The following is a 17,499-nucleotide window of genomic DNA, read 5'->3' as shown; positions in this document are numbered from 1 at the left end:
AAACCTCTAAAATTATCAGTGTTTCTCTATTATATTATGGATGTATTATACATATAAACCTTCCTCTTGAATTACTCTATCTATTAAAAAAAAACGGCATTAAAATCCGTTGCGTAGTTTTAAAGATCTAATAAGCATACATAGGGACAGACAGCGGGAAAGCGACTTTGTTTTTTACTATGTAGTGATAATACAATTTAGTATTATAGATTATGCAGGAACGATTGGATTAGAATAAGAAGGTTGTTTGATTCGACGGTTAGAAATATAGCTCTTTATGGGGTAGAAGTGTGGGGGTGGAAGGAACAGAAACAGGTGGAAAACGTTTATAAGAAATATATAAATTGGGTGTTGCGTTTGGACCGTCATTCACCAGATTATGTTGTACGTAGGGAATCAAAATGTGGGAAGATTGTAGAGGAAACCAGAAAAAGGGCGATAAAATAGGAAATAAAAGTTGAAAAGCTTATGGATGGGGATATAACAAACGAATTTTGGAAGAAAAGGATTTCAAATTTTGGAACAAAACCCAGGTATGACAAAGAAAGGGATGGTGCATTAGACGATTTAAATTTGAATCAGGAATAATTGAATGAATGGTCCGAATGGTAGTTCCGTGTTGAGGAAGTGGTGAGAATAAGATGTAAACAGATGATAAGAAGTGTTGATAAGTCGAGATATGTGGAATGTCGAAAGGCGTTGCTATGGGAGCATTGGCAGAGAGACTGCTAGACTATCTGAATAGAATGAAGGAGGTGAACGTATTTGCCTCTAAACCTTGCAAAATCCATTAATGTTATGCCACATTTTAACTGATCTGGGCCTTATGATGATACCTTACTAAGACAGATGTGACCCTGATGTGGATTCATAATTGCGATCGTTTCATTTAGCTATGTTGATACCACATCGGAAACACGTAGGGTAGTCCTGTCTGGATCAACTATGGTTGCCTGATTAGGCCCAAAGTCTTAAAGAGTCATATTTTTGATTCAACCAAAGTCAGATAGTTGATCAGGACCATATTATGTAACCTGATCAGGACCAACCAGGATAGCTCTATCCGAAATAAGTTTAGGTACCTCATTAGGCCCAAATGTTTTAGGGCGTTACATTTCTGATCCGGCCCAAATCGTATAGCTTGTTCAGAGTCAAATTATCTAACCTTATAAGGTTCTCTCTTGACTGGTCCCAAAGGGTCTGAGTCGTTACATTTTTGATCAGGTTCCGATCAAATTGATTTCATCAGTGTCCTATTTGAAGTGAGTTACGCCGGATAGGGCCCAAACGGTAGTCCTACCGGAATCCTAAAAGTATAAAAGGTATTGTAAGACCAGCTTTCATTCAGCGGCTCCCTCACAGGGGTTAAGGTTTTTGACTCTTTTTACAAATATCAATTGTTATCTTTTAAGTGAATCCAAATTGAAGTGTAGATATTTTGATTATAATTCTTTTCCGATTTCATTACTAATTCCGATTCCACTCCCATTGTAGTATATGCGATAATAAGCCAAAGGGTAGGTGGTGAACTGAATTGAGCTAGAAATGAACTGAAGGTGAAGTGAATCGGAAGCTTTTTGCATTCCGATTCTGATTCCAGTAATGTTGTTAAAGATTAGGTAGATAAATTAATGCCGAATTAGAATATTATTTTATAATATATTGTATAATATTTGAGGGTGTCTGTTAAAATAGTTGGGTGCTTAATGTAAGTGTTAAACAAGCGATGAAGATGAAGTTACTAATTTTACAAAATTGTCTCATCTTGTTATTAATGGAAATTCATAGGTCTTGATAAAGTGACGATGGTGGAAGATTAATTTATATTAATGGCGCCGTGTATGCCACTAACTTCGTTCGTTACATTCTAAGCGACTCTTCTCCTGAAGTTATACATTGGAGCAATAATAATTTTTAATCAGATAAATGGAAAGAGAACAGATAGGGTCGCGTCTTCCACTTTTTCATCGAATAATGGTAATTGGCTAATAAAAGCGAGCATTTCAAAGTGTATTAATTGCACCAGTTCTTCGAATTAATGCACTCGTTTGTCTGCAGTCTCTGTACGATCAGCCCCGGCTATGCGATCAATCGGTTACACACTAATTCGCTCTTTGTAGACCATAATTTCTGTCTGTTACATTCAGCAGGATCTATTTCTTTGGAAAACCATTTTACATTTCATTTATTTAGTTGCAGTTATAAATTATAAAGACACGAAGTGTTCATAAGAAACATTTGTACAGGTAATGAATGATAAACGTTTCATAAAGTTTTCGTTATAGAAAAGGTTATTGGTGTGTTCCTTTTGAGAATGCAACTTTCGTTATCGTCGTATTACGCCAAGAAGAAAATGAATTCTGGATGGCCTTTGGTGTAAATTGAACACCAAGACCGGATGTGTCCGGTACCCGCGGCTAATGGTTTTCTTGGTAAATAAATTGCCGTACCATTTATACCATGCATGTAACGTGCTTACGCGTACAGAATATGTAGCATGTTTAATATGCCATTGAGAGGAAAATCAAATTACGCTGTTTTATTGTACATGATTATGGCCATTCGTCGTTCTTCTGCACAAGAGAAAAACTAGTTTCCTTATACGTCAATCTACCCGTACCACTCGTCGTTCATTACTTATAAGACAGGATACAAAAATTTGTTAAAAGAGAGAATGTAACCGTAAAAAAACAAATTGTTTCTGTTATTAAACAAATTACATATATGTAGATGTGTATTGAATGTGGAAAAATAAAATACTTCATGGTGTTTTGTAGTACAGAACATTAAGTTCTTGATCTATAATTTACCAAAACTAGGCGTAAATTGCGATTTTGGAATCATTAGTCCTCATCAGCACGCCATTGATAGTTAGGCATAGTACGTACATATACAGATATTCTACATACTTACATACATACGAACATATACACTATATCACAGCCGTCTCTACTTACAAGCCGTGCTGAAGGTTTACTTGGCAACACTGTAGGAGTCCCAGGATTTCCCAGTTAATGAGAATTACAACTAATACATTGGTTGTTGTGTTTCTTTCGTTGTTTTATAATATTTTAATTTTAGCGGAAATATCGTGCAATAAATATGCAATAAGGATGCTTATAGTGTGTTTTTTTTTTCACATTTATGTCATTCTTGAAGAAATAAGTAATAACGAAAATCGGCAGACGCAATGTTTACGGGCTGAACACCAAAAACCAATTTTAGGAAAATTAACCATTTTCAAAAATATGTAGTTATGGAAAGCATAAAGATATACTCTTCCAAATTTTATCTTCTTTTGCTAATGTTTTGCTTAATGATTACGTTAAAATTATAAATTATAGCAAGAGTCCCGCCACCCCAATTCAAATTCAGCTTACTGTAAGACAGCAAAAATCTGTAAATTAGAAAAGTTCAAATTGTAATTAATTTTTTCTAATGGCATGGCAGGGCTATTGGCGAACCCCAAAAAAAGGTAACGCGCCTTGGCAATACCTCAATGATGGTGTGGAAATTTGCCTTAATAAAATTACAATTATCGAGATGAAATTCATATAGGTACATATCACTATTTACCTAATCTATTGTCTTTTCTATTTTGTGCTCTATACCTACATGTTGAAGTGTGTTTTAAATAACATCACATACTGTCACTGATGATTAAATGTTAGTTATTTAATAATTTAATTCATTTTTATCATAATGGGTGTCTAAAAATCATGTGTAACGACGTAGTAATAACAAGTAAGACTCGCAGAATAGGACTCTCACATCGAAGTAATGCGCTGTTGCCAAACTTCTCAGCATGGCTTGTATTAGAGACGGCTGTGAGTATATTCACTCTTTTATTCCTGCTTTTTTGCAGGCGGTCATAAATCAATTTTATGTGCGCTGAACGGTTATATACGAGGACGATTCAAATGCCTTAGCAAGCATAGAGATATTTGTACTGTGATTTCACAATTGCATTCTATGCAAGATTGTACAGTTTATCGCGATCAATAGGTAATCTTAAAGGTGATAAGAGACATAAAGAGAAAATCAGATCTCTGTGTAGTAGTAGACAATGGTCTAAGAATTTTCAAATGACGCAAGAAAAGAAGGACATTTATAAATAGAAATTAATTTGTTGGCGTTATTGCCAGGATGTCATGCATTACACTGTACTGTAATAACAACAGCAAGAACCACCTGCTACATATTGTGACAACCAGATAAATAAAAAAAAAAGAGCTAAATTGCGGACGTCAGTAATTAAATACTAATTTGTAGTGTTTATTCAGCGATGATAAACGCCTACACAAGAACCACACTGATAATCTGTAATAATGTGTTGCGACGTTGTTTTTTTTATCCGCATGGACGGCGATAGCAAGTGTTCTCATGTTTTATATCGAAAGGAAAAAAAACAAACATATGTGGGTTATTAATGTTGTTATTGTGTATTGTATGTTCTACAACTGAATTATAATAAACACATTCTAAGCGTTTTGGCTGACGGTAAGTGAAGTTGGTTCGTTTGCTCAAAATAAAGAATTTGTGGATTTATGTCATGCTAAAGAACTCCGTTTTTGAAAATATTCAGTTGGTCGGCTGTAAGGACAATAATTTTGTTTTGGACCATGACCATAGCAGTTCAGTCAATCCAAGGGAGTTCTTACATCGAACAGGTCAAATTCTTTGACATCATGGGGATTTCATCATCATCATAAGGCTGTCAGTCCTCAAACTGGTTGAACACGCACCTCCACTCTTTCCTATCCTGAGCTAATCTTCGCATTTCCGTAAAACTAGAACATCCCCAACTATTTGCGAACAGTGTTTTAATCTAGGTCTACTCCACCCTCCTAACTTCTGTTTCTGCCTCTAATATGTCTCTGATTAGACCTTCATGCCTGAGAAGGTGTCCTACTAACTTATCTCATCTATTTCTTATTGACTTCCAAAGAGTCCTCTGTGCTCCTTTTCTTTCTAATACCTCATCATTTCTAACCTTCTGTATCTACGATGTCATCATCATTCGCCTGTAACACCACATTTCGAACGCTTCTAACCTTTTCTTCTGAACCCAAATTGATCTTCCGCCCTTTTTTCCATCCTTCTCTGTACAATTCTAGTTAAGTTTTTTAACACATGGAAAGTTAAGCTAATTGTTCTAAATGTCTCGCACCTATCCGCGCCTCTTTTTTTAGGTATGGTTAAACATACCATCTCTAACCTATTGTCCTGCATGATTTAGAACATCCCCCTGTAGCCCATCTACACCTGGCGCCTTATTATTCTTTTTTTAATGCCTGATCGAACTCTTTATGGGATAATCTAGCTCATCTATCTCCACACCATCTTCCTTCTCTAATATATCTCCTAACTCATGGCTTGAGTATAGGTTCCCTAAATATTCTTTCTACCTATCTGCCTTTTCCTTATTTTCTATCAAAATGACCCCTAACTCGTTTCTTATATTATTACTACTGTATATATTATAAGCCTTATCGGTTTTACCTACTTCAAACTTTTCTTCTTTTCTTCTTTCTTCATACAATCCGAAAATTCACATTCTACCATTAGCGTCTCCCATTATGGATCGCAGTTCTACAGATTTTAAGAATATCCCTGAGCTTGACCTTGATTTTGACTTTGTGTTCTCAGTCCCTTCACAAAATCGCTTTTTAAGAAGCAGTATACTGTGTAACTTTGGATGTTATCTTTCTTAGAAATTAGTCTTGCTTACAAGTTCATTTGGATACAATACTTCCTTCACACTGCATTACGTAATACTTGAATGCTCCCTATCCCAGAATGAAGTCCGATGCCAAGGAATTGTGGCACTTCATTCAGAAGATGCAATTGGTTCGGCAGCGTTGGCGGTGGCCTTGTAACGTAATGTGTTTTATCCCGATGGCGATCTCGTCTTACGTTCGAGACGCGATCGGATCGTATCTGGAAGGCGGTCGGATCGGTTGGTTTAATTGAGGACGCAAAGACGAAAAGCATTAAATTTTCATGAAAAGCGGCGATCACGCTCCCGCCGTATCTTCTGCGGGAATCGCGTAGCGGCCATTAAGCCTGTCTCGCGGATCCGTATTATGACAGGTTTATGTTTCCGAAATCGACGTGCTCGCTTGTCAGGCCAGTCGCAAAAACTATACTCCGTCACGGCAATAATATCGTACGTCAATGTGTGTTCGCTGTAAAATTTAACGAGATCGACTGTCTTGACTGCTTGCTTACTTGCTAGATCGTATACTTAATATCATCAATGGGTTATAATCGGAAATCGTTAATCCGTAGTCTTGATAGCTTATGACACAGCTATTTATTACTGCTTATTATTTTGGACTTTTTGTGCCATATATACCATCAGAAGACGTTTGGCTTTGCGCTCATGACGTAGGTAGTATTATTTGTTAACGAGTTTATCATAAACCAGAATCTCATCGATTTACAATTGTACAATTTTTTGTAGGTTCATCAAAATTTAGAATTTCTTATGTATTTATTTCATTTTTATTTCTGCACTAACAACAACTTGCTTCACTGGGTTTATATTTTGACTTATTCTGAACGGGTGTTTGGTGGAAAATTCGCAAACCCAAACGCAAACGAGACTGGAGAAATATTTTAAGACACTGGTCGAAATCTAGAAATATGTCGAAATCTACTGCCAAAAGTTAGACCCAGTTCCAATACTCAAACATAATGATCGTTAAGCACAAACGTTCTTCAGGTCTAGAACATTCTATTTGAGGACAATTTTAGATATCTGAGAACCTTCTAGAAACATTCTAGTAAGCACATTCTCAGATATTCTAAACAGGTGTTTGGTAGCAGATGGTTGACTGACCATATCTACTGGAGAAAATTATAAGAAATTCCAAACATTTTTTAGAAACTTTGATCGAAATATGAAAATACCCTTGGTGGATAAAAAACCGCCGTATCGTCTTCCACTCCACCACAGTTACCGACGTACAACCATCATAAATTTTCACATTATTAATAACTTGTTTAATCGTCTAAAGTTGTGGTAATTATTACGTATGTTAAAGGAGTGTTGCGCACTCATTTCATACGTCGATCGCAATAACAATAATTTTATTGTTTTAAATTACGAAAATGCACACGAAAGCCGCTCATAAGTGACGGCCTTCATAAACTTGCCATTACGTTAATGAGGCATGAATGCGCGACTCTTGTAGAAAAGCTGAATTTATTTTATCCATTGCATCTGATAATGCTTTTGTATAAGCGAATGTGTGTGGATTCTTTGGTCAACGTAATGGCTCTTTATCCGATTTTCTCATGGCGAAAACAATTTAGAAACCACAGTTTCATATATTACCGACCTTCCATTTAAGTATAACCATACACACCATAACTACAATAACTCTTTCCCACTTATTAATTAATGAGGTTTCATACTATCAGGTTTATCCAGAATGAAAATTACAAGGGCTTTTACGTTCATTCTCCGATAAACTGGGAAAAGAGACATATGTAGGTACAATCTACATATGTATGCAAAGAATTATTTATTTCCTTATGACAAAGACAAAACTAGGTCAGAACTAGATTAATTTATGTCGTTTAAATGTCTTAATTATTTTCAATGTCGCTGCACATTGCAATAATAATTTATCCAATTAATAGCACGTGATAATTTGCTATAGATTGTAATAGTAAACAAGGAAGTGTAGCTGCTTTTAGATACTAACCAGTTAAGGAATGCAATAGATTCAATAGTTTTTCTTTCTTTCCAGATTTAACAGTCAAAAGAAAGAAAAGAAAGATTGGAGGGTCGTTTTCCGGTATTCCAATATCTCATCTTTTGGCGCAAAAAGAGAAGTTGGCGTTATATCAACCAACCCTAAACAGGCCCAACTTACAACAGGTAGGAGTGTAGAGATTTCATAGGTGGTGTGTTTTCAGGATTTTCACTGTTTTTTTTTCTTGTCTAAATAGCCATGGCCAAATTCTGTAATGAATGCGCAACATCGTGTGTGCCCAGATGGCGTAATTAGTCCATCGGATTCCCTTAATAACCAGTATTTAAGGCATCCCAGTGTTGAATCCGTCGGTAATCGGCTAATAAACAATCCGTTTCGGGACGCGCACTTGCAGACATTGCCCCCAGGTGCAACTAGTATGCCTCAGCAGATGCAGAATAGTTCAGTATTACAGTCTAATGTACACGTGCATCCGAATGGTTCCCAAAATAACGGTCAAGTTCATTTGCACCATCAGCATCATCTCATTGCTCCCGGCGGCCATGTGTTAAGCATACAGCAGGGCACCTCTCATCCGCAAGGTTCTAATTCTGTTGTTAACGGTGGATCTGTGATTTCTAATGGACCTAATAGTATCATTATAAATAGTCGTAATACAGCTCCGGGCCATCAGTCCAATCAAAAGGTATTTATTAATAATCAACAGGGTGAACCTAGCGGACCTGGAAGGCCTAGTGTACAAATGCTTCCAATCGCTTCCAACGTACCAACTCAATTAAAACAGGAAAATCATTCCCGGTTTTCTCACCAACAACAACAGCAACAGCAACAACCTGTTTCCAACCAGGCCGTTCATTATCACAGCATCGTGCAACAGTTTGATGGAAGCAAAAACGTTAGGATTCCTTTCATAAATGAGAACGCTGTGTGTCAATTGAGACAAGACCAGCAAGGAGGTGTGATTCATCAACAGAATCAAATTAATGTGAACATGCCAAATCCCATCATGATTGCCCAGCAACAACAACAACAACAAAAGATAAACTGGTCTAATCGACAGATTAATGCGGCACCTCATCAAAACCAGTCGAGCATTGTCGCTTGTTCGAATGTCCAAAATCAAAACGTTTGCGAAAGGGTTCCTCCATTACACCAGCATACTCCGACCTCGCTTGTTTGGCAGGACGATGTAAACAGGAAGAAAGTTAAAATCAGTCGAACATCGAAACGCAGGTCGTTCAACACAATCGATAATCAGCATCGTATTCCGCTTGTCGAGTCTCAAACACCGTGTCCTAATATCGATATTCGTCAGATCCAAAACGACAACAAGTCGATCATTTTGAACCAGAATCAGACTCCCTCGAGTCCGTCTTTTATGGAAGATCCGAGTGGATATCTAGCGCAACAGACCGCACTTCTCAACAATACAATATCTAGACAAACCGGTGCAATTAATTGTGTTGGATTCAATTGTACGAGTCCCGTGCAAAATATATCCGTACAAACTGTACCAAACAGCTCGCAGCCTAACGAAGTGCCTTTGCCAAGTACGGTGGTACTCGGTTCGCAGATGAAACACGCGCAGAATTACGTCGCATCTAACGGCCAGAGCTTCATAAGAAATTCTCAAGTACCTCAGCATTTAGAAACCCATCAACAGTATAATCAAACGTCGGTTATGGCCAGGGAAGCGGCGGACAGTACCGCCTTGAATGAACACATTCAATGTCAAGGATGCACGGAAGGCGGTATCCATTTTGTCACTCAAAAGGACGACAGTAGCGAAAGTTGTAATTCTTACATTATAAGAGAACATCATCCTCAGGTTCATAAACAAGGCTCACGGCCTAACAGCGAGCCGAACACTCCTAGTTCCTCTAACATAGTTGACGATCCTGTCACGTCTTCTAGTTGTTTGGATAGGCAATCGAGTGCGGCAAATTCACCTGACTCGAGACCCATACAAGGAGGTGCCATAAGTACGAGTCACGTATCGCCTGCGGAAGGATACCAATCTAATCCACCCACACCTTCTCCTCATCCACTAACGCCGCAACCCCGTTTGGAGTGTTCCCAATCGAATGTGCACAATATGTCCAATCCAGGCACTCCCGTATCGTTCGTTGAAAACTCCAGTGCGGCACAACTTCACCACTTGTCCGTTTTATACAATAACAGTGCGCCAACGACGTCAACGAAACAAGAATTGTATGGCAGTTCTTCACAACACCAGCAGCAATCATTCGCTAGGGTTTCGTCTAACGATTCTTTACAGCATTCGGGCTTAGTGACGACCATGGCTAGCGGACGTACTTTCAGTTGCAACACGATAACGTCGGTTCTTGCGGGTAGAGCTAATACGTCCACAGTTTCTGTCAATAGCCCTGTGAACGTCAATGTACCGTTGTCCACTATATCTCATGTTCCTTTAAATCACAGCGATCCTCAAGTGTCCGTCGCAACGACCACACTTTTGAGTACAAATACAAACGTCACCAAGTCGCCTTTAGAAATGGTGCAAAGCGTCGTGAGCAGTATTCAAGTTCCGCATACGCATCAGAACACATTGCCGGTAAGTCTGCAACAGAATCAACAAATATCTCCGGTGCAGGTTATCAAAACGGCCCATAATATGCAACAACCAAACCACGTTCTGGTTTCTTCTGGTGGTCAATTTATTATAGCCAATACTAGTAATGGACAGTCCAATGTCATGCCTCCACCACCTCCTAAAGCTAACGCTATGCCGCCGATTTCTGTTTCACCGATGATCACAAACGTCACTGCTGCCGTGACCCAGGTTATCCCAGCAGTAGCCCAGCAAGTTCTGGGCCAACAAACCGTACTAGTAAACGCACTACCAACGCCTTTTGTACTGCAACCGGGCGTCACTATGACCATGGAGGGAATGACTGTTGGACAAAATATGCAAATTCCTCAAATAGTAACCGGTAATGTAATCCAACAGCAACTGCAGGTCGATAGTTCCGACCCGAACAGAATTATCAATAGAAATGCTGCTATGCTTTCACCCGAGGCGAAACGAAAAGGTAAGAAAAGAAAACTACCATCACAGACCATCGCATCTATGTTGCATATTGCGTCACAACAAAATTCTGGTATGATGGTTCCCCAGCAAAACTTCCCTCAACAAATTCAAATGGCACACAGTCCACAAAGTATCGCGACGGGTCCTGTTATGCAAGCTCTTACGATTGTTCCTGGAAAAGCAGGCGGTCCACCTCAAATTGTAATGAATGGTCAAACCGTCGGAAATGGTGGTCAATTTGGGGCTCAACCCATAATCAATTCCCAACAAACTCAGCAGTTCAATCTTTTGCAACCTGTCAGTCTGCTTAATGGTACGACGGGGATGGTTCAAAATTTCCCTGCCATTCAACAATTCATCTTGCCCAATCTGGGTAGCATGGTAATGAACGCAGACGGAACTGCGACACTCTTACAAGACACTTCGAACATCGGTATGCAGTTGCAGTTGCAAAATGTCAATGGCCAAAACGTACTAACACCGGTACAAAACAGCAACATGTTCAACGGTGGACAAAGCATTCTTGCTGCAGGCCCAGCAGGAATGGTTATTCGTGCACCTGGAACGCCTCAAAACAAAATCATCCAACAACAACATAGTCCAGGAGCGCAATTCCTTTCTCCAAACGGAAATCAGTTCGTGGTCAATGGGGCGCAATTTAGCGGACAGTTGAGCCCTTTAGTGGCTAACGTTAGTCCTACCCAACAAGTAGCTTTCAATACGACGCCCCAACAAATAAGATCAAACAATTCAGCGCAGCAAGCCCAGCAGGAGTTCATACAGTGTGGACAAATGGGACAGACATTAATGGTACCTACGGCCAACATCAGCGTTTCTTCGCCAAATCAGCAAAATACCACGTTCGTACAGCAAAATACTACGATTGTTCAACAACAAACTACGATGGTTTCTAACAACCAACAGCTTCAGAACATTCAAAGTAACAACCATCCCCAAAATCAAAACATTCAGGTCAGAGGCGGTCATCAGACAACGCTCAACGTGGATCCGGGATTTATTATAAACGCTTCGGATAATAGGCAATGCGTGCAAGCACTTTTACTTCATCGTGAAAGTCCTCAGGCATCGTCCGTACATTGTAGACATTCCGTGTCCACTCAGACAGCCGTAAATCAGACAAATCAGTCGGTAACCACAAATACGTTTTGCCAAACGTCGTCCACTTCGGCTGGTAGTCCGCCGGATACAACCACCCACAGTCCACTCGCCACCGAACACGGCAGCTTGCCAACAGCTGCCGACACCACGACACACACCGGTAGCACCGATGATGGTTTGTCACCTACCCCTTCTAATTCTTCAGGCTCATGCAGTGACATCGTCACCCTACAAGCCAAACAGCAGTCTTGTTCTATGGTGAGTTGTTTGAAATTGCTAAAAGGCTTAGATTGACAGGACGTTTCAGATTTTTTAACACATTTTAGTTGTACATGGTGATAATTTTTAATGTGAAATATTATACTGAAAATTCAATTTCTGAATTTTTTACCCACTACACGCTACTACCTCAAATTAATGAGGGAAAATTTGTTACATCAGTTCGACGGATCGTTAACCTTGTAGGTCGGTTGGTCGTGGTTGCTGTTGTCACCTCTCGTACTTTAGTGGTCAGAACATTTGTGTGTAAAGCCAAAGGTCCCGGGTTCGATTCCCGGCGGGGGTGTGACAACAGCAACAATTCTTCCCTCATCAATTTGAGGTAGCGTGTAGTGAGTAAAAAATTCAGAAATTGAATTTTCAGTATATTTCATATTAAACAAACTCGCTTCTAAAAAGATGTCTAAATTGTACGTATGATAATTTTTAAATTTGAATAATTTAAAAATTGGGCAAATTGCATTCATTGCTTAGTTTAGAATGTGCCTTACGAAAATTAAGCAAAAACAACATAAAGAAGTAAACTGTATTAGAAAGTCGACCAAAACACAATTTAGTAAACTATTTTCTTCTAAAATTATTAATGTTGATATAAAGGTAACTTCAGTTGCTTATGGTATAAGAGCTCATGAAAGCCTTCCTTAGTCACTACAGATTCTTCTAAATTCTTTTGTAAACTGAAACGTTTCTGCATTCATGATGATGCACAATTCTAAGCTATGATTCAGTTGTGGATTTTGAAGGAAACTCCAAAACTTTCGGTTCTTTAAGGCAATGGTGCACTGCATTTCGAGTAGCGAGCCTGACTCGGCCGAAATTACCCTGTCGAATTACGAAAATGACTGGTCAAATAACCAGCAACATCATCATCATCATCACATGCAAACCAAATCGGACATGTCCGACGTTTCAAACACTACTGGAACCCATGTACATATCATCAAAAAGTCGAATACTCCTATACACATGGCGTGCGCAGAGTCTTCGACTACAATATCTGGTATTCACTATATCACAGATCATGGTGATGTCAAGCCTGAAGAGTTACAGTTTAATTCGAAACACTTCGAGAAGTTCGTGCACAAGAGGAAACACAGTGACACGCTGGTCGTAATGGAGAGCAGGCAGATGCATTCATCGCTCTTTGAAGATGATGAAGGTGAGTTGGAATGAAACGTCGTATAATGCAGATGAATAGTGTAGATGTTGCTTGCTTGTTTTAAGTAGTTTTGCTAATTATAATTGGCTTCCCGTAAGTGTTATAACCGAAAGAAAGAAAATTACCAGAAAATACGATTGACATGTTACTTCCCGGATGATCAACCGGAAGTGACAAGACAAAATTAAATCACATGTTGACGTTCCTGTATTTTGCAAATGTAGAAGTTTCGCTTAACTTGCTTTTCATAACCGTTCCTATTATATTGTATCAGCTTTGCACATTTCATCTTCAATTTTATTGTCATAATTGTAGAAATCGTCGTCTATTGATATTTTAGTTCCGTAGTTTTTGTTTTGCATGATTGTGAAATAATTTTGAGCTGCACATTGTAAACTAAATGTTTTGTGTGGTTGTCACAAGATATATTTAATAGCAGCATCTATTTCAAATATACCTATTGGGATTCGTCAAATGGGCATACACCATCTGGTGGCAAAATTTATAACTCGAATGAGGGAAAAATTTACATAGGAACTGTGCACGCAAATTGTAAAATTGTTTCATCATCATAAGGTCATCAGTCCTAAGACTGGTTGGACACGTACCTCCACTCTTTCCTATCCTGAGCTAAACTTCGCATTTCCCTAAAACTAGAACAGCCCACATCCTTAACTATTTGCGAACAGTAATCTAATCTAGGTCTACCTCTACCCCTCCTAACTCCTGTTTCTGCCTCTAATATGTCTCTGACTAGACCTTCATGCCTGAGAAGGTGTCCTACCAACCTATCTCGCCTATTTCTTATTGGCTTCCATAAAGTAAAATATATGAAAATTTTATTTGTAAATGTAAGCGAAAGGTGATACCAATTTTTTTTGTTGATAATAAACCCATATTCGCCTACGAAAGAACATATTTCAGATTCCGAGAGATATAATCACTCAATATGAAATAAACAAATACAAAACAAAAAATGCTTAAAATAACCAATGGTAGTTACCAAAATAACTGAATTACTATTGGGATCCGTCAAATGGGCATACACCATCTGGTGGCAAAATTTATAACTCGAATGAGGGAAAAATTTACATAGGAACTGTGCACGCAAATTGTAAAATTGTTTATTAAAATAATAAAACACGTTAAAAAAGTAAAAATTTTTTTGATGATGGAGTCGACGAAGTTTTCTTCTAAAGTTAAATCAAATAAAAAGTTAATATGTTCAGTGAAAAGCTGCAATAGCACTTCAGACATAGATCTTCACTCTTCACCTACATTAACTACTTTCCAATAAAAACTAACCGTTTTATATATGTAAAAAATATATTCGGAAAATTAGAGAAAAAAGTAAACTAATAGAAGCTTGGATGAAAGCAGTAGGTATCAAAGAAATGAATTCCGGAATAAAAATTTGTTCACGTCTTTTTAATGCACATGATTATATTTCAGCAAATATTTAGCATCAGCCATAACCTTAATATTTAAAACTAGAATCACACTAAAATTATAAAGTGAGAAATTATTTATTCCTGTGTAGTTGATTTAACACAATTCTAATGATACAATATAAGTATTTTGAGGTTAAGAACCTACCTGCTGCAATACGACAAAGTTGCAATAATGTGTTTGCAACGTTCTCTTAAATCGGCTTTGCGCGTGCAAGTCATTGATATGATATTGCTTAAATCACCCAGAATCACCTCACCAATTATATAACGTGGAATCACTTTTTAAATCCGAAGTTTGTAAAAAGTAGGCAGTAAACTTGACGGAATTTGAAGGCTAGCTTCCGGATTTGTTATTTCCGAATTTTATAATGTGACTATAAAATTAAAAACACGCTCACCTTCAACGAAATTTCCTTTCCGAGGCTTTGTGTCAGCCCAATCACATATTGTGTCAATACTTATCATTTTATCGTAATTTAAAAACTTGGAAATTGCACGGTACACTATAGGAACTACGATAAGTTTTCCCTAATCGGCGCCATGTTTTAGGCTCCTCCCATTTGGCGGATCCCAATATGCATATTATATTTTTTGCATGTTTTCTCACTTGTTTTGTAATAGTACCTATTAATTATTTCTGTCTGATCAAATATATGTTTATGGATTTTTAATGTACAATGCGAGATACACACGACTTACAAAACGATTTCAGCAGCTCAAGGAATTGCGAGTTAAACTTGTTTGTTATTATGTTGTATTTTAATTTTAAGAGTAATTTAAAAGAGGAAAGAATTATACATTTATGACAATAAAAAGACATTTCTGTAATATAATATTAACTGGTGTGGCTAACTTTTGTTATTATTTGAGGCAAACCCTGCGTTGAAATTCGCTTAAACATTTTCATCAACTAAAATTCATTTCTTTTGTATATATATGTATACAGGTATTATATATATTTCTAAATGAGGTGTGAAGCTTTTCATTTTCTTTTTGTTTTTTTTCCGTCCTTACTCTAACTATTCATAAAGGGATTCCATAAAGCTACGGTGACCATAGGAACCTCGTTTATTCTCACGCTTTTCTGCAATTTTCATCATTTTCTTCAATTTCGGCACCATGGCTTGACATCATCGCTTCTGTGCACATGTTTGTTCTTATGACAACGAGAAATAATTGCTCGATGTATCACTTCTCCCCTTGATAGACGAAAAAACGCCACAAAAATCAAAAATCGGTCCCAGCTCATTCGATTCGGGCGATTTGGTTTGGGGGCCTGCTAAGGGTCGTCCGGCGTGGCCCGGAAAATTGATCGAAGTAGCCCCCGATAAGGTTTTGGTGAAGTGGTTTGGTGGGGACAGGACCTTGGCCGAGTTGGACCCTAACTTATTACAAACCCTAAGCGAGGGTTTAGATGCTTACCATCAGTCCCGAAAAAATTGCAGGAAGTGAGTGCTTCTATGAGTTTTTTTTTTTTTGAGAAAATTGCGAAGTAGATTCAGTGTTTATGATCCACTGATCTATCAATCAATCAAATTATTAATTGGGCATTACCCAACAATGTTCCAAAAATGACAAAAAGAAAAATAAAAACTAACCAGTCAAAACGCGGTTATATTTTTATTTATTACCTATAATAGTAATGAAAAAAGTGGAAAACTAAGTAAGTTTTAAAAATTTGAAAAGAAATTACACATGCGCCAATAAATTATAATGAAAAGACTTTTCCAATACAAGCTATTTTTTATGAGTTATTTTGGTCTCAGTATTGCCCTTAAGAAAAGTAGCCACATCTGTTACATTATATTTAATTATCAGTTATATCACCAAAGCAGTAGTGGGGTTGAAAGTGTTTTAATTATTTAAAAAACCACAGCCGACGTTTCGCCCAGGTTGTTGTACTTTCTCAAGGCTAGCTTTATCTAGTTAAAAATGTACTGCATTTAAATAAATATAATCCCTTTAACCCTAATATTGGTTTAATTATACAATTGATTACAAAATAGGGGATTAACGATCAATAGAATATATTTATTAATTTCATTCAAAACCTGTGGAAATTTAATAACTATGCGAAATTCCTCTCCTATTTACCTATAAAGTATTAAACTGGAATTTGCGTTGATTTAGTAGTAAAGTATCATTGTTTATAATTATTTTTTAACGTAACATAAAATATTTTCATTATAAAAAAAATTTTTTTGAAATTGCCCATAAAATATCATTCTTATAAATCAGTTTATTGTTTTGACAACGAGAAAGGACCAGTAGAAGTAACTTGGGCATTAATTGCTGCGGGGGTAGATCACCCGTGCTTACTCAGCTGTTTATTAATTTATGCATGGATAGGAGAAAATTATGACGAATCAATTGTTATTTGCTGGGAATTACATTAAGTATTAGAAGTTGTCTAATTTTGTTGGACATTTTTAATTTTAGAGGTCGTAAACTAGATACACCGTTGGAAAATGCGATTCAAGAGGCGATGGCCGAATTGGATAAAATGTCAAAAAAGGAAACGACCAGCTCCTTAACCGAACAAAAGGAGATAGGAGTGCTGACCAAGAAATCTCCAGGTCGTTTACGAAGTCACAAATGAATATCGCTAAACTATTATCACCGAACGAAATTTAGAAAAAGAAACCGGACCAAACCGTAAAAATCAAAGTGTTTATATATACTACATATGTATTTATCACGGAGAGGACAAAT

At 37.6% G+C, this 17,499-nt stretch overlaps 1 protein-coding gene across 2 annotated transcripts in view; it reads left to right on the top strand.

Annotated features, from left to right (window-relative positions):
* LOC108743468 overlaps positions 1 to 17,491 on the top strand; it is a 182,302-nt gene extending 164,811 nt beyond the window's left edge. Inside the window, exons 5-9 of one of the 2 annotated variants that reach the window (XM_025974961.1) lie at positions 7,761 to 7,891; positions 7,963 to 12,156; positions 12,949 to 13,336; positions 15,995 to 16,235; positions 17,227 to 17,491. In XM_025974961.1, the coding sequence (XP_025830746.1) occupies positions 7,761 to 7,891; positions 7,963 to 12,156; positions 12,949 to 13,336; positions 15,995 to 16,235; positions 17,227 to 17,386 (5,114 nt within the window). In that variant the 3' untranslated portion in view covers positions 17,387 to 17,491. The remainder of the gene's footprint in view (positions 1 to 7,760; positions 7,892 to 7,962; positions 12,157 to 12,948; positions 13,337 to 15,994; positions 16,236 to 17,226) is intronic. The other variant, XM_025974962.1, reaches the window with a different exon arrangement.
* The last annotated feature ends 8 nt before the right edge of the window (positions 17,492 to 17,499 follow it).

The sequence above is a fragment of the Agrilus planipennis genome, unplaced genomic scaffold (genome assembly GCF_000699045.2).
Source record: "Agrilus planipennis isolate EAB-ADULT unplaced genomic scaffold, Apla_2.0 scaffold19, whole genome shotgun sequence".
Classification (NCBI taxonomy): domain Eukaryota; kingdom Metazoa; phylum Arthropoda; class Insecta; order Coleoptera; family Buprestidae; genus Agrilus; species Agrilus planipennis.
Note: the sequence above shows the minus strand (reverse complement) of the source record. Positions and strands in the feature narration are given on the sequence as shown.